At 52.5% G+C, this 21,577-nt stretch overlaps 3 protein-coding genes across 4 annotated transcripts; 1 reads left to right on the top strand and 2 right to left on the bottom strand.

The window, feature by feature from the left end:
• The first annotated feature begins 2,352 nt into the window (after positions 1-2,352).
• LOC116500224 (C-type lectin domain family 2 member D-like) lies at positions 2,353-6,220 on the top strand. Its single transcript, XM_032205138.1, has 6 exons — positions 2,353-2,410; positions 3,626-3,724; positions 4,251-4,423; positions 4,805-4,911; positions 5,206-5,327; positions 5,889-6,220. Exons 1-6 carry the CDS (start codon positions 2,353-2,355, stop codon positions 6,218-6,220), a joined length of 891 nt encoding a protein of 296 aa, XP_032061029.1.
• A 704-nt stretch (positions 6,221-6,924) lies between these two features.
• On the bottom strand, positions 6,925-12,049 carry LOC116500273 (C-type lectin domain family 2 member D-like). Of its 2 annotated transcripts, none has more exons than XM_032205219.1 (6): positions 11,990-12,049; positions 9,948-10,174; positions 8,639-8,785; positions 8,389-8,546; positions 8,179-8,288; positions 6,925-8,089 (listed from the first exon to the last, which is right to left on the bottom strand). In XM_032205219.1, exons 2-6 carry the CDS (start codon positions 10,045-10,047, stop codon positions 7,984-7,986), a joined length of 621 nt encoding a protein of 206 aa, XP_032061110.1. In that variant the 5' UTR covers positions 10,048-10,174; positions 11,990-12,049; the 3' UTR covers positions 6,925-7,983. The 2 variants fall into 2 exon arrangements, with proteins under 2 accessions (XP_032061110.1, XP_032061109.1); XM_032205218.1 differs by lacking the exon at positions 11,990-12,049 and adding an exon at positions 11,769-11,799.
• A 6,985-nt stretch (positions 12,050-19,034) lies between these two features.
• LOC116500223 (histone H1.01-like) lies at positions 19,035-19,583 on the bottom strand. Its single transcript, XM_032205137.1, has one exon. It carries the CDS (start codon positions 19,581-19,583, stop codon positions 19,035-19,037), a length of 549 nt encoding a protein of 182 aa, XP_032061028.1.
• Positions 19,584-21,577: the final 1,994 nt, after the last annotated feature.

Raw genomic sequence — 21,577 nt, 5'->3', positions numbered from 1 at the left:
TTGACCTCATGGAAAGTTTTGTACTCAATTTTCTGCGGTGAGCAGAGGCTGGCTCACTTCTGCATTTCTCTTCCTGCAGTGCTAAAAAGAAAAAAAACAATAAGAAAGAAAAAAAAAAAAAAAAAAAACAACATCAAAGGCTGCACAAAGGCCCTGAGTCAATCTTGACCATAGCTTGCAAAAAAACAAACAAACAAACAAACAAAAAGTTTAAAAATAAAAATAAAATAATTTTTTAAAAGTGTGTTTTTTGCAAGACTTATTTTGGATAGCTTGATTGCAAGCACCTCCTTTCTGATTGCTTGATTGGAGAAACACCTTTTTTTGAACAATTTAGTTTCCGAAGCACCTATTTTCCGATTGCTTAATGGCAACACCTTTGGTGGCTAGCTTAATCGCAAATCCTCCTATTTTTGGCAGCTTAATTTCACCTTTTTCTTTGCATTTCTCCCCTTGCATGCATTTACCTGGTAATCCCATTTTTTTAGAGGCAGGAAGGGACGAAAATCTGCATATATTTGCAGAGGCAAATTAAGGAGAGAGGCATTAAGGAGAGAGAGCACAGCCCAAGCAGGCTTTGTTGGAACAAGTCAGCTTGAGAGTGAGCTTTAGTGAAAACAGACACCAGCAACGGTCCAAGGACAACACCCCAAGCCACTCCTAGGGCAAAACATACATTATCTATACATGCAGTACCTCTATCTAAACTGCATGCATACTTGAAAATAGAAATATGAATATGTAAGATAAAATTATATGTAATATATAAACATTTAAAAGTAAATAAATATATGTAAAGAAAATATGTAAAGAAAATATATAAACACATAGATACAATTATATACGTTTATTCTTATAAATATATGGGTAAGCTTAAATATATAATTTATATGATATATATAATTTGCATTATATATATCATATGTTACATATATATAATTTATAATATATATAATATATATTTATATAATATACATTTATTATATATATTTATTATATATATATTTTTATGTATATTTACATGTACATATATTAATTCTCTGATTAAAATAGTATATATAGAAACCATATAGAGAGAGAAAAATTCTATGTATTTATATAAATGCTATGTGTATATGTCCATAAATTCTATGTGTATGTATCTATAAATACTATGTGTATGTCTCTATATAAACACTATGTGCATATATCTATAAATACTATGTGTATATATAAATACTATATATATAGAATACTACATATTATATAGGGAGAAATAGTATATATAGAGAAAAATACTACATTATATAAATTACTACATATACATGTCTATATAAAACTACAGATATATTAAATTCTATAAATTAAGTATATATAGTAATTCTATGATTAAAATACTATATAAATATATAGTATATATACTATATATAGTGTATATATATACTATATAGTATATATATATACTATATATTATATATATATATATAAATATATACTATATATATTATATATAGTAAATATATAGTATATATAAATAAATACTATATATAAAAATATATATATATATATTTATAGCAACTCCCATGGAGTGAAGGTGGTGAGAGCAGAGCTGGAGGGGGGGCCAGGGAAGCAGCTGCTTCCTGCTCATGGGCATCTCCCCACCAGCTGCACGGCGCCTTCCCCAGCTGGATCCTCTGGAAAATCCCCCAGAAAAAAAAAAAAAAAAAAAAAAAAGAATAAATAAATAAATAAATAAATAATTTGACACAAGGCTTCGCACTTCACACAGCAGCTCCCACACCGGCAGGACGCAGGTACTGGGGCTGGGGAGGGTTCGGGCTTGGAAGTGGGGGGAGAACGAGTTGCAAGGGGTAAAAAATGAGTTGCAGGGCGGAAAAAATGAATTGTAGTGAAAAAAAAAAAAAAAAAAAAAAAAAACAGTTGTAAAGGAGGGGAAATCAAGCGCAAGGGGGGCAAAATCAAGTGGGGGAGAATCAATTGCAGGGGGAAAAATCCAGGATTGCTGCTCTGATGGTGGCCGACTGCTGGTTGGCAGTGGGTGGGCGGGGAATTGATTTTGGTGCTGAATGGAACAAAATTCTTTCTTTTGCAAAGCCTTCACCCATCCCCAGCAAGGCTGAGGTGTAAAGGTGGTGTAAAATTAACATCAGAGGGAGGGGAAATTACATTTTTCTTTGAATGGTTGCAATGAGTTTGGCTTGAGCTTGGATGGACCTCGAAGACGACCGCGATTTGGGAATCAGATGGAGAGAGCCCCCCAAAAAACGCGTCCCTGGGTGGGTCACAGCTTCTGATGGGTGAAATCTTCTGGTTTTCAGGTCCCCCATCGCCACCCCACCTGCATCCCCCGAGATGAAGGAAATGAGGGAATATCCTGGCTTTTTGGGCACGGAAAGAAGCCAGCGGGGAGGTAACTGCAGAGCACTTGCCCGAACAAGGCTTTCTTCTGCCTTCTATAATCTGAGAACAAAATCAAGCTGATGTAAGGCCGAGGGGGTGGTAAGAAATACTGAGTCTTCCGTTTTCTAGCACTTCCCTCGAGGGGAAATTTTTTTAGCTCAGCAAGCACGAGGTGGAACTTTGCTAAAAAGTCACAGTTTGGAAGATTTTAGTTACGAATCCTCCGTGAGTCAGTGTTTGTTTTGTGTCTTCACCCCCTGGTTCTCAATTTAAGAATAAAGAGATGTTGGTAGAGATGTTGGTAGACAAGAAGGATGAAAAAAACAAAAAAAAGAGCATGGAATTAGGTAAATTAGCATACTATTATTGAACCTTTGCCTTCCTTTCTTCAACACTGCCTTATTTTGGTTCACCCGACTCTTCCTCTCATCTCCACCATCCTCTTGGTAGACCAAAGCAGGTGGGAAAGGGGATTTGGGGCCTTTCGAGATGTCCCAATTGATTTTGAGCCATGGTTTTTCTATTGTCATATTTGCTGTCGGAATTATCGTCTGCAATGATTCCTGTTCTGGTGCATGGGGGAGGGAAAAGAGAGGGAAGGAGGGCTTGTGGCATGAGATGTGGTTCATGTGATGATGTGCAAGGAGGAGGAAGGGAAGGCAAACCTCATAGAAAACAGATGTTTCTTTGAGCTGAGTTAAGATAAGAGCGTGCTCTAGATCAGAAGACCCAGCCATGGGCTAAGCATGACTCGAGGCATTGCAAAACCCAAAGCATCTCGGTTCGGGTTGTGAAAGAAGTTCCTCGAGCTGTAATGATGACACAGAACCCAGAAATTCAAAGGAAATCGCTTCTGGGTACGGTGCAATGCCCACAGGCATTTCAGAGCAGAGGTTTGCAGCTGGAGCTGGGGAAAAGGCAACGTCCCCCTTCTAAGGAAGCGTATCCAAGAAGGAAAAACCCGAGAAATAAAGGATGAAATAAAGGAGAAATGAGGAATAAATCATTTTATTCCTCATGGGGAAGAATTCAAAACTTCTGGCTGTTTCTCACCCCAAATGATAGTGAGTACAACCAATGTAGGGGAGAGACTGACCCCTTCCTCTTCCTCCTGGAGCAAAAGGAGGCAAAAAAAAGCACGTTTTTGGGCTCAATTCCCTGGACCTGCAGTGTGCTGTTGCCCTTGGTGCTCCCAGGAAGGTGTTGAAGGTCTCTTCTCCTGCAGGTTCCAGCCTGGAGATGAAGCCAGGGGCACGCGTTGCCTGCCGGGTCACCATGGCAGTGGTGTTCCTGGTTCTCCTCGTCACCGCCATCGCTTTCGCAGGTGAGTGTCGAGGTGCTCACCGTGGAGACAACGTCTCTGTGCCCTTTCCAAGACGCTTTGGGTCATTGCACTTGGGCCAAGTCCAGCCCCGTGCTCCTGACAAAGACAAAATCAAGGCCAGGAGGCATCCACTCCAGGTGAGGGCCAGTTTGATGAGCGCAAAAAACCAGAAAACCAAACCCATCTCCTCTGTGGCATCTTTTTTTTTTTTTTTTAAAAAAAAAAAAGATCATCAGACTTTACCCACATGAGGCTTTTTTTGGCAAAGAAGGGGCTGGCCAAGCAGCAAGAGATGTTGACACAAGTCTAGCCAAACCAAGAAGGCCGCAGAAACAAGAGAAATGCTTTCGCTTTCATTTGTCCGCCGCTGCTTTGGTATTAACGTTGAATAATAATAAGTTAGGGCACGTTTAGGCATAGGACTTTTTGTAAATCCTCCCCAAACCCGGGTCGTTGGTGGCCTGTTTTCTGCTTCGAAGGTCCAGCCTCCCACATTTCTTGTCCCCCTTTGCTCTATCGATGACAGTGCACGCTTTCCAACCTCGCCCCCAGCCCTGTGCTCGGTGTCCGTTCGACTGGATCGGGTATCGAGGAAAATGCTACTATTTTTCGGAGGCTGAGAGGAACTGGACGTCCAGCCAGGACAACTGCTCAGCTCTCGGTGCTTCCCTGGCCATGTTCGACAGCGCGGAAGACTTGGTATGGAGACCCCCAGAAAAGCCACCGAGGTTTTTGCCACCTTTTGGTTTCCTTGCCTGCTATTTCAGTGTCTTCTTCCCACTCCTGGGTCTTCTCCTCAAGCTTCTCCCCAAAGCCAACCAGTGCAAGACCTGTAGCAAAAAGGGGAAAAAAGAAAAAAAAAAAGAAAAAGAAAAAAAAAAATAACCTAGACAACGATGAAGTAGGTCTCTGTCTCAAAGATTAGGGGTTTTGGTAACAGACTGAATAATTTAAGCACCAAAAGAGCGCAGGCGACTCGTAAAATGTAAATTATTGGTTGGAGGGAGGTTTCTGCAGATGACTTGCTGGGCACGTCCCGAAACCCTGAGAGCTGCCCTAAAGCCTTTTTTTGTTTTCCAGAGTTTCACCATGAGGTATAAAGGCATCTCGGAGCATTGGGTCGGCCTTTCACGGGACGGGGAGGAGCAACCATGGAAATGGGTGAACCGCTCGCGGCCGTCCCCCCTGTGAGTCTGCGGGGTTTTCATCGTTCTCGTGCTGGCTGCTGGTTCTCCAGCCCCAAAACTTGCTTTTTGTCTGGGATTTGGGACCAGCTCCAGAGGTGGAGGTGGGGCGATGAGACCCGGAGAGGGCCGCGTTGCTTCCAGAGTCGTTCTTTGCTTTCCGAGCTGAGAAGTGGAAGCAAGGGCAAAATGCTGTTAGATTCCCACTTTTGATCGTTTTTTGTTCTCCTTAGAGATCATCGCTGTGATTTTTCTCCCTTTTCTTCTTTGAGGCCGGTTGTTTCTTCTGTCCTTCAGGTTTCAGGTCCAAGGAGGTGGCTTCTGTGCCTACCTGGGCGACACCGGGCTCCACTCCTCCCAGTGCAGCACGGAGAGAAACTGGGTTTGCACCAAGCCCGCGCTGAACAGCCCAGACAAAGGCAACAAGACGAGACGAGCTCGAAATCTTTGCATCAGCTCCTAAATACCCAAAGCAAACAGGGGAAGCGAAACAGGGGAAGCTCAGAAACTTTGAAGGAAACTCAGGAGGGGAATTCAGCTGGGAACTGCTGAAATTACTACTTGAATTTGCAACACAACAGCTGGTAATTTCTCACGGCAGCACGGTCATACGTGGCAATGACTCATTCACGACTCATTTCACAATGAAATGAAATATCAGAGCACCACAGAAGTCACAAAGCTGCCAATGAAACCATGCCTGAGCGTGCAGAGGATTCACCCTAAGGAGACATCAAGATGCAGCTTGTACGGGGGGGAAAAAAAAAAAAAAAGGTCAAATGGCATGGGATTCGAGTTTTTCCCAATTTTTGGCAAGTTGAATCAGCAGTTTTCAAGCTTGCTCGGCTGGGAAAAGCTTTCCAGTTCCTTGTGAGCATGTGGAAACGGTGCAAGGACGGACTTCCAAGGATTTTCTGGAATCTTTTGCTTTGGGAATCTTTTTGCTTTAGGGATCTTTTTGCTTTTCGGGTCTTCTGCAGGTGAAACACGGGACATTTGCACGGCTAACTCCATCCTGGGAAGGCGTTTTTTTGAGGAGCACCGCAGCCCGGAGACGGTTGGTGAAGGTGTGCCGGTGAGGATCGTAGGGTTCGTAGCAGCGCTCTTATTTTTGGTTCCATTTGGAAAACAACAGCATGAGAAACGGACTCCGGGAGCTTCAAGAGCTGGCTCCTCCCAGCAAGCAGCCAGCTCCAAATCAAGTCCACCAGTGCCACCTCCAGGACTGGAGATGGAGAAGCAAATCCGTGGAAGAGCCTCCTCGTACAAACACCTCGCGGGAAACGCGACCTTTCAGCCTTGTGTGGCTTGACTCGATCCCATATTTTGAGGGCTTTTGATGCCCTTTGAGCTGTTTGCAAGAGTTTCACAAGATGAGGTGCTGTCAGAACCGGTGAGCGACGTGTTCGGTAACGAGTACCGACGTTGTAATTACTTCTCAAAGACAGAGCCAGCCTTAATCTGGGGTTTTCTGTTCTCTCTTTCCTTATTTTGCACACTGAGAGCTACAGCCTGCTTGCCTCTCCTGCTACACGCACGCTCCAACTGTTGTTATTAAGTCTTTTTGCCTCAAACGCAGCTAATTTAGCTTTAACTTGCTCTTGCAGCCCAAACCGGGAGAATTTTGCAGCGGTGGATTTGGCGCATTGCCTTTAGCTAAGCACATAAATTCAAGGCTTGTTGGTTTTCCTCCATCAGTCCCAGGCAGGGCACTTCCATGCAATAAAAACGCACTTTTGGTTAACAAATTCAATTCACCGGCCTGAAATAGAGCAGAAACCACTTCACCAAGATGCCAGTTCCTGCTGTTAGTCTTTTCTCCAGACTTCACACACCTAAATGTCACGAAGTCTGGCTTAGGTCAGCAAAGAACGAGGGCTTCCTGCACAAAACCCTTCCGCACCCCACCCTCAAGCATCATTTAGCATCGTTGAGCTCTTCCAGGAGCAAAAAACAGAGAATTTCTTATTTTTTGGCAAAGATGATCTGCTGTTTCTCGAAGGTGCTGTCCTAAAAGCAAGATTTGGGTGACCTGCAGTGAAGTTTCCGAGGCTTTCTTAGGAAATCCTTAATATTTTCAGGAGATGTGGCACAGGGTGGAGCTCTGGTCTTATAATGAGAGAGTTTTCATGGAGGAGCAGAAAGCAGTGGGGTAAAACTCACCTCGTGCTGGATCCCAGGGTAACGCAAGAGGAAATAATAAAAGAGCCAGACTTAGTGAAATTTTTTTTACTAAGAAATTGTACATAAATTAAAACAGTATGTAGAAAAATAGTGTTGATATAAATACAAAGATACAGAGGAGCAGAAAAGCAAGAGAAAGGCACCGTTTTTCTCCACGGGCACCAGTTCACATTAACGTAGACCTGACTCAACTGCTACTTCCATCCAGCCTGGGAGCCCGTGAAGAGTTTGTTCGAGTACAGGAGGAATTTCAAGTATGTGAAGTTGTTCCTGGTCACAGCCCCACACCTGCTATTCACATTTCTCAGGATAGCACCAGCAGGGGTGATGGGTGACAGCTGATTTCCACCCCCAGCAGGAGCTCAGGGACTTCAGCCCAGGGCAGTGAGGTTCGAACAGGACCATCTTGAAGCCTTCTTCCAGTCCAAACCATTTCCACGATGCGGTTTGAGATATTCCCATCCTGTGACAGTTTCTGCCTGGGCACAATACTGATATCTCTTTGGCAAAACACTGTATTTAAAGTGCTCCTCCTCCTCTGCTAAAAAAGTGCAAGTGCCCTTAGAAAAGTGTTTGAAGAGCTAAAAATGGACTTTTCCTACTACAACCTTGGCTCTGCTATCTACGTTAATGCTATGCACTGATAAAGACGGAGCAAAAATGTAGTGCAGAAGAGCTTGAGATGACAAAAACGTTTTGCAGAAGCAACAGAACCGGGTAGTGGGAAGTAAAAAAAACTGAAAAGGCTCCAGAAGCAGCAGCAATGACAAAGCGCCACCTGCAGGCCTGAGGAATGAACCCTGGTCTTGTCAGTTCTCCAAAATATCCGCCAAGGCACCAAGGTGTGAGGTATTTTCTGCAAGAGGCCTGGAGGCGCCCTGTCTGTCGGCCTCAGGGCTGCCTGGTGCAGATCCAGTGCCGCTCGCCGCTGCTGCGCGCGCTGGTGACTTTTTGGTTGTTCAAGAAAGCAAAATCCTCGCCTCCTCCGATGGGAAACCTGCAGGGGAGGCAGCGGGGTGAGCATCCTGCGTGCTTCCTGCCCCCCTCACCCCAAAAACCCCTGCGTGCAGGGCACGGCGGACTCACAATGAGCTGTTAAATTCGGTGCCATCGTCCCATTCCCAGCGCTGCCTCGGGTTCTGGCGGCTCAGCCCGATCCAGTGGTCGGGAGCACCTTTATAGCGCAGCACGAAGACCTAGGAGCAGAGGGGGAGCAGGCTTGAAAGGGGGCTCACCGACACCCCCAGAGCTCTGCCCCCCACCCAAAATAAAAAAGGAGAAAAGCCCCAGCCTCACCAGCTCCTCCTCGGACTGGATCACGGCCAGGTTGGCGCCGCGCGCGTGGCAGTCAGCCTGGCTCGAGGTCTGGTTCTTTTCCATGTCGGAGAAGTAGAAACATTTCCCCTCGAACCCGATCCAAAAACGGGGGCAGGAATACGCACGTTGAGAGAGCCCTAAGGACAAAGAAATCCAGGGGTTTGCAGGAGCAAAAAAAGGCAGCAGCAGGGTCGGATACAGGCACCGAACCCCCTTTTTTTCCCCCTACCTGCAGCTGGGGCCACAGGGCAGAGCCCCGAAACCACCTGGGAACGTTCCCTGATGATAATGGAGATCAAAATCACTATGATGGCACCGAAGAACACACATAGCTTCCAGGCCACAACTCTCTTAACCTTGCACCTGGTAAGAAGACCTGCAACGAAAAGAAGGGGGCGAAGTGAGGGGTCCCAGCGCCGTGCAGACCCCCGGCAGCAGGGCTGAGAGAAACCAGGCCCTCCCCACACCCTGGGGGTGCCGTTGGTGGTAGGGGGACAGCTGGACCTCCACGGAACATCAGGGAACGGAAGAAACCTTGGAAGATCATCTAGGCCACTCCCTGATGGAGCAAGGAGCACCTAAATCAACGGGCTTCTTGCCCCTCTGCACGTGCCCTCGTTTACATTTCAGTAAGTTTCTCCCCAGCCCGCTGAGGTCTCTCTCACTGGGTGGCAGCGCAGCCTTCTGGCCTGTCAGGTCAGTGCCGCGAGGAACAACGTTGAGTTTTGCAAGAGAAGGTGTTTTTTGAAGCCAAAAATGCCACTCATCTCGCATCCTCAGAAGTGACCGTGTTCATACGGAAGTGGGCAGCACGTTTAGCAAAGGGGAAGTGCCCACAGGCCCAAAAGAAGGAGGATAGCGAAGAGAAACAGAATGAGCAGCACGAGAGTAATAGAAAGGAAGATCACAAGTGACAATCTAGTCACTAAAAGGAAAGGGTTAAAAAAAAAAAAAAAACAAAAAACAAAAAACAAAGGAGAAATTAACGGTAGGCCAAATACATGTAAAATTGTACATTTAGAGTACAGAAGAGCATGGAGGAGGTTTTGAACATGTAGTACTCTGCCAATACGTCAAAAGGGGAGAAATGAGGAGTCAGGTAACACAGAATAGAAGGGCGCGAGAAACTTTTACTCTGAGCACCTGCTTGCAGGACGCCTGCCATTGTAATCAAAACTCCAAGAAATTCCAAAATTCGACACTGTCTCATTAACCACATCTTTCACCAGCCATCCCAAGGCCTTGAAGCATTTCTTTGTTCCCACGGCTCCCTTCCCTCTGGGACACGAGGGAGCTACTCCACCACCCGACCTCTTACTCACACACCTTCGATCCTCCTCAGTCTCTCTTGCGACAGCTGCTGGGTGGCAAAGGAAGCGCCAAAATCCTCCCGTAACTCGTGACCGGGCGCTGCGGCTGCAGCAGCTCCGAGGCCCCAACCTCGACTACTAACCTCCACCTCGGGGGCCTTTTCCAGCCTCGGTGGCTCTCTGACTCCCCACGGATCTGTCGCCCTCCAAACAGGGAAGGATGCTTACCCAAAACCCACTGCTTCACGCCTGCCTCAGAGCGCTTTCTCTCCGTCACAGAATCGTTATCCTCATTCCTCCTCTCCCCCTGAAGAAGCGCCACAGCCATATCTCAGGAGCCTTCCCTCAGTGGCCTCCAAGGGTCAAAATCTCCACGGGCCCTCTGAGGGCAGCTTGTGGCTGGGAATGTAGCGGCCAGGGGCAGGCCACAAGGGGTGCTGCAGAGGAGGAAGGACCTGGAAGGAAGGGAGAAAGTCAGAAAAAACAGAAAAGTGACAATAGAAACATGGGAAGGTGATGCCGCGGTGAAAAGGTAACGGTAGGCAGCGCCCCGGGAGCGCCGGGGCCCGGGCGGCCCGGCAGCAGCGCCCCGGGAGCGCCGGGGCCCGGGCGGCCCGGCGGCAGCGCCCCGGGAGCGCCGGGGCCCGGGCGGCCCGGCGGCAGCGCCCCGGGAGCGCCGGGGCCCGGGCGGCCCGGCGGCAGCGCCCCGGGAGCGCCGGGGCCCGGGCGGCCCGGCGGCAGCGCCCCGGGAGCGCCGGGGCCCGGGCGGCCCGGCGGCAGCGCCCCGGGAGCGCCGGGGCCCGGGCGGCCCGGCGGCAGCGCCCCGGGAGCGCCGGGGCCCGGGCGGCCCGGCGGCAGCGCCCCGGGAGCGCCGGGGCCCGGGCGGCCCGGCGGCAGCGCCCCGGGAGCGCCGGGGCCCGGGCGGCCCGGCGGCAGCGCCCCGGGAGCGCCGGGGCCCGGGCGGCCCGGCGGCAGCGCCCCGGGAGCGCCGGGGCCCGGGCGGCCCGGCGGCAGCGCCCCGGGAGCGCCGGGGCCCGGGCGGCCCGGCGGCAGCGCCCCGGGAGCGCCGGGGCCCGGGCGGCCCGGCGGCAGCGCCCCGGGAGCGCCGGGGCCCGGGCGGCCCGGCGGCAGCGCCCCGGGAGCGCCGGGGCCCGGGCGGCCCGGCGGCAGCGCCCCGGGAGCGCCGGGGCCCGGGCGGCCCGGCGGCAGCGCCCCGGGAGCGCCGGGGCCCGGGCGGCCCGGCGGCAGCGCCCCGGGAGCGCCGGGGCCCGGGCGGCCCGGCGGCAGCGCCCCGGGAGCGCCGGGGCCCGGGCGGCCCGGCGGCAGCGCCCCGGGAGCGCCGGGGCCCGGGCGGCCCGGCGGCAGCGCCCCGGGAGCGCCGGGGCCCGGGCGGCCCGGCGGCAGCGCCCCGGGAGCGCCGGGGCCCGGGCGGCCCGGCGGCAGCGCCCCGGGAGCGCCGGGGCCCGGGCGGCCCGGCGGCAGCGCCCCGGGAGCGCCGGGGCCCGGGCGGCCCGGCGGCAGCGCCCCGGGAGCGCCGGGGCCCGGGCGGCCCGGCGGCAGCGCCCCGGGAGCGCCGGGGCCCGGGCGGCCCGGCGGCAGCGCCCCGGGAGCGCCGGGGCCCGGGCGGCCCGGCGGCAGCGCCCCGGGAGCGCCGGGGCCCGGGCGGCCCGGCGGCAGCGCCCCGGGAGCGCCGGGGCCCGGGCGGCCCGGCGGCAGCGCCCCGGGAGCGCCGGGGCCCGGGCGGCCCGGCGGCAGCGCCCCGGGAGCGCCGGGGCCCGGGCGGCCCGGCGGCAGCGCCCCGGGAGCGCCGGGGCCCGGGCGGCCCGGCGGCAGCGCCCCGGGAGCGCCGGGGCCCGGGCGGCCCGGCGGCAGCGCCCCGGGAGCGCCGGGGCCCGGGCGGCCCGGCGGCAGCCTCCCGGCCGCGCCGGGGCCCGGGCGGCCCGGCGACCCCCCACGCCCAGGCCGAGGCCGGCCGGCGCAGCCCCCTGCCCGAGCCCATTCATGGCTCAAACCCCAGCCCCGGCCCCAGCCCTAATCCCAATGACCAACCTTAATCGCACCCCAATCTCAAAACACTGCCCGCCAGGTTGTAATGCAAAGCCACAGACACGGCATGCGCTCCTACTACACGGAGGAACATTTAAGCCAGCCTCCTATGTGGGTGGGGTAATCGGGGGCTCCTCCCAGCCCCGCTCCTTACAGGAGCCCTTCAAAGGGCTACACAAAACGTGGAACCCCCCCAGAAACCCTCCCCCCGAAGCCGAACTCACCGTGTGCTGCCGGCCCCTGCCGTGACCCCGGCCCCTGCCGCCATCCCGGGCCCTGCCGCGACCCCGGGCCCTGCCGCCATCTTGGCGCCGCGGAGGTCCCGCAGGTCCCGCTGCCTCCATCGCGAAGCAGAGCAGAGGAAGGGAGCGGTGACAGCAGCTCCAAGCGCTCGCCCGCGTGCAGCGCTGCAAGAACTCGCGTAAGAAGGTAGAAAAAAGGCCAAAAAAAGGCAAAAAAACGACCAAAAACAGCGAATTTTTCCCCGTCTCGCAACACAACGACAGCAACCAGGGGAGGAGGAAGAACCTCGCAGCGGGAACCAATCAGCAGCCAGCAAGGGCGGGACAACGGAGGCAGCCAGCCAATCAGCGGCCGGAACGAAACCCGCCACTTCTGTGGCGGCTCTGAGGGGAGGTCCCGGCCGCCATTTTGTGAAAGGCATTGTAGGGACTTTTTTTTTTTTTCCCCATTTTTTTTTCCATTAAATCCCAACCCAAACGTATTACCCCCCGCACACCTCCTCCTTATAACAATAAAACCTGTCAATTTTGGTCTGAAGCCAGTGATAATGGCACATTAATTGCTCAAATAAACGACAGTGGGGAAAACAGTGAAGGGAAGAGGAGGGATGGCAAATTCCTGTGAAAAAAAAACTGATTTTAAACAATTTCATTTAAAACTCAGTTCTGTTATCAGGTAGCTGCAGGCGGTATTCAAGCAAATTCTGCTGAAATTAGGAAATTACGACAACGGCATTCAAGATAATTCTGCTGAAATTTGGGAGTTTAATCAGGGTGGAAAGGCAGCATGGGCTTGGGGGAAAAAACAAAGATTTTCAGCTCAACACCAGCTCGTTAAACTATTAACATGCTTTTAATAACCCTAAAACCAGCAACTTTCAGCTGAGACTGGGGGTTCCGGCTCAAACCGCCACGAGACCCAAAACCTCCCAGATTTAACCCATAACAGAGACATCGGAGCCTGAGGCAGGTGGTGGAAATCACCCCAAATCCTGAAGAAAAAATAAAAGTACCATAAAATGAATATAAAAATAAAAGTAAAATAAAAATAAAAGTAAAAAAGTAAAACAAACAAACAAACAAACAAAAAACAGTAAAAATAATAATACAAATAAAATCTAGCAGACCCATGAGCTACAGGCAGCGGAAATCACCCCACATCCTGAAGAAAAAAATAAAAGTAACTGAAAATAAATTAACATAAATAATAAAAATGAATAAAAATGAACAAAATGAATAAAATTGAATAAAAATGAAGAAACATAAACATAAATAAACACAAATTAAAATAAAATGAGGTGAGGCAGACCCATGAGCTATGGGCGGTGGAAATCACCCCAGACCCTGAAGAAAAAAAATGAATAAAAATGAATAAAAATGAATGAATAAAAATGAATAAAAATGAAACGAGGTGAGGCAGACCCGTGAGCTACAGATGGTGGGAATCACCCCAAACCCTGACGGAAACAAAATCCAAATCATAACAATAACATGAGGCGAGGGGCGGCGAGGGGCGTCTCCGTTCCTCCTGGAAGCACCCGAAGGGTTTCGGGGGGACCCCGTCGCCGCCTCGTCAGGCCCTGGGGGGCAGTTTGATGGTGGAGAGCAGCACGCAGAAGTAGGGGAAGACCCTCTCGCCGCTGAAGGAGGCCACGCGGAAGGTGAAGACGCAGCAGCGGGTGCCCAGGGCGTAAAAGGAGACCTGCCCCACCTCGTAGTCCAAGTAGACCCCGATCTCCCCGCTGCGGAGCGGGACGAAGGTGTTGGAGGGCGCCGTGAGGGCCACGCAGAGCTCGTCGTACTTCTGCAAGCCCCAGATCTCGGCGTTGGGCTTGAAGAGGATCCGACCTTCCCTCCGCACCGATTCCCGAGCCACCCCCACGGTCCAGAAGCGCCCGCTCGCCTCCACCTCCCAGTAGTGGCGACCCGAGGTGAAGCCCTGGCTGCCCAACATGCACGGATCCGTGTCGAAACGGCCCGGACCCTGCGGCCAGCGGCGTCCCGGTCTGCCCCAGGTGGCCTCCTTGAGGTCCTCGGAGAGGATCACCTCGGGGCCGGCCGTGGTGGGATCCAGGGTGACATCCACTGGAAAGGGAAAGAGAGGAGGAGTCGGGAAGAAGCGCGAGCACAGAGGATCAACCGCCCCCCGAAAATCCACTCCAGTTGCTCGGTTTTCAAGGAGAAAGGGAGAGGAGGCGGAGAACCTCCCGGTGAAGCCAGAGATGGAGGCAGAAGGATGTGGAGGACCTCCAGGTGAGGCTGGAGATAGAGAATCCAGGAGATGGAGGCAGAAGGAGGTGAAGGACCTTCAGGTGAGGCTGGAGATGGAGGCACAAAGAGGTGAAAAACCTCTAGGTGAGGCTGGAGATGGAGAACCCAGGAGATGGAGGACCTCCAGGTGAGGCTGGAAGTGAAGAACGTGGGAGATGAAGGCACAAGGAGGTGGAGGACCTCCAGGTGAGGCTGGAGGTGGAGAACGTGGGAGATGAAGGCACAAGGAGTTGGAGAACCTCTAGTTGAGGTTGGAGATGGAGGCAGAAGGATGTGGAGGACCTCCAGGTGAGGTTGGAGATGGAGAATCCAGGAGATGGAGGTTGTCCAGGCGAGGCTAGAACTGGAGGAGCCTCACCCCCAACAGACCTCCCAGTTTACGGAGCCCAGAAGACACCAGGAATTGGGCCTTGGCTCCTTTTTGACCATTTTCTCTTACCTTGAAACTGTTTCGCTGCGTTGTAGTCCACAGCCAAGTCCCACGTGCACGGCCGGGGTTTGAGGAAGAAAGCCATCACGCCCACCGTGTCCTCTCCTCCTGTCCAGAAGGGCCAAAAGAAGGAATAAAAAGGAATAAAATTAAATTATTATCCCACATAATTGGCTCCTCAACCATCTGTAGTCAAAACGCTTGAAAAAAATTGCTATTTTCCTCCAGCAGCCATCAAGGAGCTGGGTTTATTTAGGGCAAAACCCACAGATTTAAGCTCTCAGATTAAATTTGAGATTAATCACATTAATCAGATTTAATCTCTCAGATTAAATCAGATTAAATCTCTCAATTCCTTGTCACTACAAAGGGAACACAAGGAGCGAGCCCGGACAGAGCAATCTACCCCCAGATATGATTTATACCCAAAAATTCTCATTTGGGGGCCAATTCAGCGATGAATCTGCCTTAAACCCACCCCTGCCTTCTCCTTGCTCTTTGGGCAACAAAATTGAATTTATTTTATTTCAGAGGAGCAAGAAACATCCTTAAAATCGAGCTAAGTTGACGCTGAGTTTCCAAAGGAAAGTGTTTTGAGAGAAATGTTGCCAAAAGTGGAGAAATTTGCTTCCAGCCCCAGGGAAAAAGTGTGCACGGGGAGATAAGGGCTGGCACCGAAGGCTTCAAATCCCTCTTTTTGAAGCCCAAAGCGGGGTTTTGCCCACAAAAAAATAAGTGCCTGTGGTAAACGGCCGCAGTTCTGAGCAGGAAAATTGTAAGAAAAGCCCCAAATAGTTGCAGAAATGCTACAAAACTCATAAAAAATATAAAAAAGGGATTTTTTTTTTTTTTTTTTTTTAAAAAAAAAAACAGACCCACCTTGCAGTGCTGGGATTTTCTCCTCTGTCAAAACTTTTTGGGTATTTCTTGGCCGTTTCCAGTGTCGTTTTGGGGTTCCTCCAGCTGCTTTTTTCCCCCCACTTGTTTCTCCTCGCTTGGTTTTTCCCCTTTTGGCTTTTTTTCCCCCCGTTTCTCTGGCAGAGGCTCAGCGAAAGCTCGGTCCCGTCTCTGTCCCCGCCAGCTTTTATCAGCTGGGGGGGGAGGAGAGCCCCAATCTCCTGGCTGCAGACGGGGCCACGACACGCGTGGCCACCTCCTGCCCGCTCCGATTGTGCCCTTTCTGCTTCAAGGCTACATTTTATATTTTCAATGCATTAAAAAGAAAAAAAAAAAAGATAAAAAAAAAAAAGGAGAGAGGATGTGCTAAAAACCTGCATTCTTACACCGCAGCAGAAAGGAGGAATTTGGCGAACCAGCTGCGTTGCCATCAGCAAGAAAAGCCTGGAAACGTGACGATTTAGTCAACCACTTGCTTAAAAGTCATCTGGGGGCAGGACGAGGATGACAAACTCTGATTTTTCCACCCGGGAAGGTGGCGCTGGGGTAATGGGAACACCCCGGGGCGGGTCGCGGGATTTCGGCTTCGCCCCGTGCTGCTGCAAACCTCCGGTGGTGAAGCATGGAAGCAGCAAGGAGCCTCCACGCCGAGGCCGATCGCTCGCAGAATTTCCTCGCCGCTTTCTCCTGGCCCTGAAGAAACCCCGAGGGGTGAAAATCCTCCAGGTCGAGGCCGTCAGTGGCAATGGGCGAGCAGCTGCGGGCTCCGGCCACGAAGCTTTTTGGGACGCACCAGGAGGAGGAGGAGAAGGAGGAGGAGGAGGTGAGGCTGGCTGCGGGCATCCCGATGGGTTCGGCAGCTGGATGAGGCTGGCGCAAAGGGAAAATTTTTTTCATTTTGCGGTGCAAAAGCAAAAAGATTTGGCTCCTGAGGAGAAGCAGAAAGCTGGGGCCGGTTCCAGAGGTGGATTTGGGGAAGCTGCTTTCCTCTCCCCAATTGATTGAGGATTTTAAAGCCAACAAGCCAAGCTGATCGCTTCGTTATTTTTATTTTTGGGGTCTATATTTAGGAGAAAATCCAATCTCACCTACAATCCCTACGGAAAGTGTTAGCGGAGTTTTTAGACTGGAGAGCGGCCGACGAGAAACGCCGCCTGGACTACCTGGTAAGGGCCCTTTGGTGGTTCAGCAGCTCCGTCGGGGGCTTTGGGATTTCTTTTTTTTTTCTTTTATTCTGCCCGAAACTCTCGGGAACATCCCCGCGACGCGCCCTGCAAAGCCCCACACCCGGTCGAGCCCGACCGCGCGGATCCCGGGCAGGTTTGGTGAGTGCTGCCTCCACGCCCAGCTGCGATTCCCCCGTGCACCTGCATATTAGCGTTTTAAATTGCTTTAATTAGCAGCATCGCTTCTTGAAATTCCATACCGAGCCCCCAAAGGGAAGTTTATTAGTAAGGAATTAAAACTTTCCCCTCGACGCTCACTTTCCGAGGCTCTGGTTTGGATTTTTGCGCTAATTATAAAAGCAAAAATGGTGATAGAAGGGGAAAAAGAGCAGAAAAAGCATCGGATAAACTGCACAACTCCCCTCCGGGCATTAATTAACCACATCCTGCTCTACCCCAGCCTTCCAACCCCCTGGCTCCAGCCAAAGCGCTTTGTCCTTAGCTTAAAAAAGGAGGAAAATAAATCAGGTCTGGGGGAGACGCGCGGTCACGGGGGGGGAGGTTTCCCCTCCTGCTTCCTTCCCCCAGGAGACGAGCGAGGCCGAGCGGCGGCGCATCGGGGGCGAGTTCGAGCGGCTGCGGCGGCTGCTGGACGAGAAGGAGCACGCGGTGCTGCAGAGGCTGGCCGAGCTCGACGCCGCCTTCGAGGCCGCCCAGGTGGAAAAAGCCTCGCGGGTGGCCGAGGAGATCGCGCGGCTCCACGGCCTCATCGGGCAGCTGGAGGCCGGGCGGCTGCCCCAGGTGAGGCTCCCGCTCGCCAGGATGAAGGTAAAACCCCCCAAAAACCACACACGGGGCCCTTAATCCTGTTTTTTTCCCTCCTTTTAGGATACCGGGAGCAGCCTGAGCAGGTACGTGGCGCACCATCGCTTCCACACCTCATTACCCTGCTTCGAAGCCAATAAAACCCCAAAGCTTCACCCTCCAGGGATGAAACCAGCGCCGCCACTTTCACTTTTCTGCTTCTCAGCACTACAAAACCCTCATCTCCCATTATTTTGGGTTTGTTACCTGCACGGGTTTAGCCCCGACCCTCACGCCGAGTCCACCTCTGTAATTTCTCTCCCCAGCTGGAACGAAGCGAGGCCGCAGCTTCCCCCCGAGCTGGAAAAGAGCCTGCGCTCCTGCCGCCGCCAGCACGCTGCCCTCGAGGAGGCTCTGAAAGAATTGCGAGGTAATTTTAGGAGGAAAAGGAGCTTGGGGGAAGGAGGCAGCGACTGAGGCGCATCCACCACCTCCCTGCCTCCTTCCTTCCAGACCCAGGGAGACCCAAACCGAAGCTGGAAACAGGGAAAATCCTGAGCACTGAGGAAAAGGGTAAGACAGCTATTATTATTAATATTATTATTTAAAGCTTTTCTTCTTACTTCAGCTTTTCCTGGGCTTTGCCTCTGACCTGCGCGGGTCTCCCCTCAGCAAAGGGGACGCCAGATCCCGGCGCGGCTCCCCCGCAGGTTTTGGGGGACAGAAAAAGCGTGCGGTGGGACGAGGAGCAGGATAAGGCCAGGGAGCCCCAGCGATGCGAGGAGGCGCCGGGCGCCCTGGGCTGCGAGGGGGCTGCCCCGCGGCGCTGCTCGTGGGAGGTGGAGGACAAGGCGCAGATAAGCGGACTCTGAGAGGGATCCCGGGCATCCCCCTTCCCGGCTATAAATGGGTTCAAACCGGCATTTTTCTGTGCGGGTGATGGGTTTGTTTTAAAAAAAAAAAAAAAAAAAAAAAAAAAAAAAAATTGATTATTTTCTCCTTCCTGGTTGCCATCCAAAGAGCGTGGGTGGGAGGAGGACTTGCGGTCCAATGCGGACCGGGTTGAGAACTGCACCCGGCAGGTCCGCACCTGTGCATGGGAGGGGGAGACGGGGGACGTGCGGACCTGAGTGAGAACTTCACATGGGGCTGGGCAGCGGCGCGCTCCCCGCCCCGAGGTCTCCGGGCTCTGCCGGCGGAGCCGCCGCCGCCGCCACTCCCCCGGGGGCTCTTTGAGGGACCGCGGGCGGTGCCTCCCTCCCTCCCCGCCTCCCTCCTTCCTTCCCTCCCTGCCGCCGTGCGCCCGTCGGGGAAGCCGCGGCGAGCGAGCGGCGCTGCCGCCGTGCTTTCATCAGCTCCGGCCACCCCGCGCGTACAGCCCCTCTGCTGAGCTCTCGGGGGTGGCTCTTAAAAGAGCCTTTGGGTTTAAGGTTTTATTGCTTTCTTCCACCGCGCGCTCCTAACGCTCCTCCTCAACCGCCGCCGCCGCCGCCACCGCCGCCTCCGGGCGCCCGGCCGCCTCCGCACCCTCGGCCGCCGGCTCCGCTGGTGCCGCCGCGGTCTTGCCCCGAGGTCTCCTCGGCTTCTTCAGCCGCTGCGGGGTGGCTTTGACAGCGCGCCTCGGGCCCTTCGTCTTCCCCGCGGGGCGCTGGCGGGTTTCGCCGTCCGCCCTCTCGCTCCGCGCGGCTCCCTCCATGCGCTCCTTACCGACGCGGCCGATGCGGAACGAGCCGGCGATGCCCGTGCCAGTTACGCGCTGCAGAAGCCCCTTGGTAACCAAACCGCCGAGCGCCGCCTTGAGGCGGCCGCTGTTCCTCACCACATCGTATCCCTCGGTGGCCAGCGTCTTCTTGATGAGAGCCAGCGAGGCGCCTTTGCGAGCCGTGGAGACGCAGACGGCGCGGAGAATGAGGTCCGACAGCGACGGCCGCCCCCGCTTCCTCGGCAGTTGCACCGCTAAGCCCGCCCGGGAGGTGGAAGGCTGGGACAGCGTGTTGCCGCGAGGCATGGCCGGTGCCACACCGGAGCCGGAGCCCCCACCGCCGTGCTTCGAGGCGCCGCTCCCCCCCTTCTCCGCTCCGCTCCCCGCGCCGCTCCCGCACTCGCCGCCGCCGACCACCGACTGCGGGGCGGCGGGGCCCCCGCGGCCCCTTTATATAGCACCGGGCCGGACGGAACCGAGTCAACGTCCCCCCCCTCCCCTCCCCGGCGGACGCAACAGGGTCAACCGCCGCGCGCCCCTGCTCCCCCCCTCCTCCCCCGGTTGGGCTCCCGCTGCCACCAAAACGCATTTTTCCGCCCCAAAATGGGGCATTTCTCCCCCAAAACCGCATCCTCTCGTCCTGGGACCTTTTCCTCCAGAAAAGCCATAGTTTTTTGTTTTGTTTTGTTTTGTTTTTTTTTTTTTTTCCTGGATCCAGAAAAGCCGAGTTAAAGTCTCCTAAACTACAGGAATTTGCCTCAAAAAAGCCAAACACGGGAGCAGGCATCCAGCAGGTGCAAAACATCCTTGCTCCGAAACATTGGAGCTCCAAAACATGCTTATAAGTGAAAAATAAACCTCACGTAAGAAGAGATATGGGCTTGCTTCCACACGTAATTTAATTTCCTTCTAGAAATTAAGAATTAGAGATGGAGAGAAATAACAGTTTCTGCAGGAATATTTTCATCCAGCACAGCTCTGGATTCCCCTGCTGCTGCTGCTTGCAAGCTGGGCTGCCTCTTGGGAGGGAGAAGTGGCTGAAGCAACCAAGATTTAATTAAGCTTGAAATTACTCTCCTGGTGATTAATGCCCTGTGCCAGGTGTTTCCTGGAGGAAAGCGAAAAGGGGGAAAGGAAAGGAAAGGAAAGGAAAGGAAAGGAAAGGAAAGGAAAGGAAAGGAAAGGAAAGGAAAGGAAAGGAAAGGAAAGGAAAGGAAAGGAAAGGAAAGGAAAGGAAAGGAAAGGAAAGGAAAGGAATTATTTTTTCCTTTTCATTTTTTTTCCACCTCGAGATCTGCCAGGATTTCTTTTCCTTTCTTATTTTTATTTATTTATTTATTTATTTTAACGTTTTCTCGCGCCCCATCCTCGCGCACCAACGGCCCCTCGAGTCCCCCCCAGCGCGTGTGCGGCGCGGGGAGGGGGATCAGGAACTCCCCTTCTTATTGGCTGTCCGCCGAGCTGCGCGTTCCTATTGGCTGCGCGCGACAAACCAATGAGAACGCGCCTCTGCGATCCGCTAAGCTGAGCCTAGCTCGGCCCCTCCGGCCCCGCCTCTCAGCGGGGCGCTTTTGGGGTTTATTAACGGGGTTTGGCAGCATTTTTATTATTTTATTTATTTATTTTTAATTTATTTTATTCTATTTTATTCTCTTCTATTTTATTTTTATTTATTTTATTTTATTCTAATTTTATTTTATTTTATTTTATTTTATTTTATTTTATTTTATTTTATTTTATTTTATTAATTCTATTTTATTTTATTCTATTCTATTCTATTTTTAGCAAATGCCCGCTGGGTTTTTGCACCACTCCTGCCTCTTTTTACCCTCGCTGCAAGCCACCTCCGGGGAGTTTCTGCGGTTTTCCTGGACAAAAACCAAACCAGATTCATTTGCGGCTCGGGCACCCGTTGTTTTTACAGCCATATCGGAGTTATTTTATTTTTTTATCAGCATAATTCATAACCTTAAAAACTTTTTGATAATCCTTAAAAAAAAAAAAAAGTGGGTTATGATCTCTAAAAGTGAATATTTAAGTCAGAAACCCTTGCTCAGCTTGGTTCGCTGAATTAATTAGTAAATAAATGCATTTATAGCATTCCTTTCTGAGAAAAAGAGCCTGACAGCCTCAGCTTCCTCTTCCTTTTCGCTTCTTGGGTGGGGTTTCTTTTTTTATTATTATTTATTTATTTATTTTTTTTCCTTTCGCTTTAAACCCCGCTGTGTTTACGGCCGGCTTCCAGGAAAAACCCAGCGCCCGGCCCCTCGCCGTGGGCGTTTCTCCGGTGGCCCCAACAA

This window comes from Aythya fuligula, chromosome 33 (assembly GCF_009819795.1).
Source record: "Aythya fuligula isolate bAytFul2 chromosome 33, bAytFul2.pri, whole genome shotgun sequence".
NCBI lineage: Eukaryota > Metazoa > Chordata > Aves > Anseriformes > Anatidae > Aythya > Aythya fuligula.
Note: the sequence above shows the minus strand (reverse complement) of the source record. Positions and strands in the feature narration are given on the sequence as shown.

Excerpts from the sequence above, each read along its gene's own strand:
- LOC116500224 (XM_032205138.1), top strand. The coding sequence starts at position 2,353 with ATGAAGGAAATGAGGGAATATCCTGGCTTTTTGGGCACGGAAAGAAGC. Across the intron at positions 2,411-3,625 it reads GGAAAGAAGCCAGCGGGGAG|GTTCCAGCCTGGAGATGAAG; the intron begins GTAACTGCAGAG and ends CTTCTCCTGCAG. Across the intron at positions 3,725-4,250 it reads CACCGCCATCGCTTTCGCAG|TGCACGCTTTCCAACCTCGC; the intron begins GTGAGTGTCGAG and ends TATCGATGACAG.
- LOC116500273 (XM_032205219.1), bottom strand. The coding sequence starts at position 10,047 with ATGGCTGTGGCGCTTCTTCAGGGGGAGAGGAGGAATGAGGATAACGAT. Across the intron at positions 8,786-9,947 it reads CGTGAAGCAGTGGGTTTTGG|GTCTTCTTACCAGGTGCAAG; the intron begins GTAAGCATCCTT and ends TTTTCGTTGCAG. Across the intron at positions 8,289-8,388 it reads TCCAGTCCGAGGAGGAGCTG|GTCTTCGTGCTGCGCTATAA; the intron begins GTGAGGCTGGGG and ends CTCTGCTCCTAG.
- LOC116500223 (XM_032205137.1), bottom strand. The coding sequence starts at position 19,583 with ATGCCTCGCGGCAACACGCTGTCCCAGCCTTCCACCTCCCGGGCGGGC.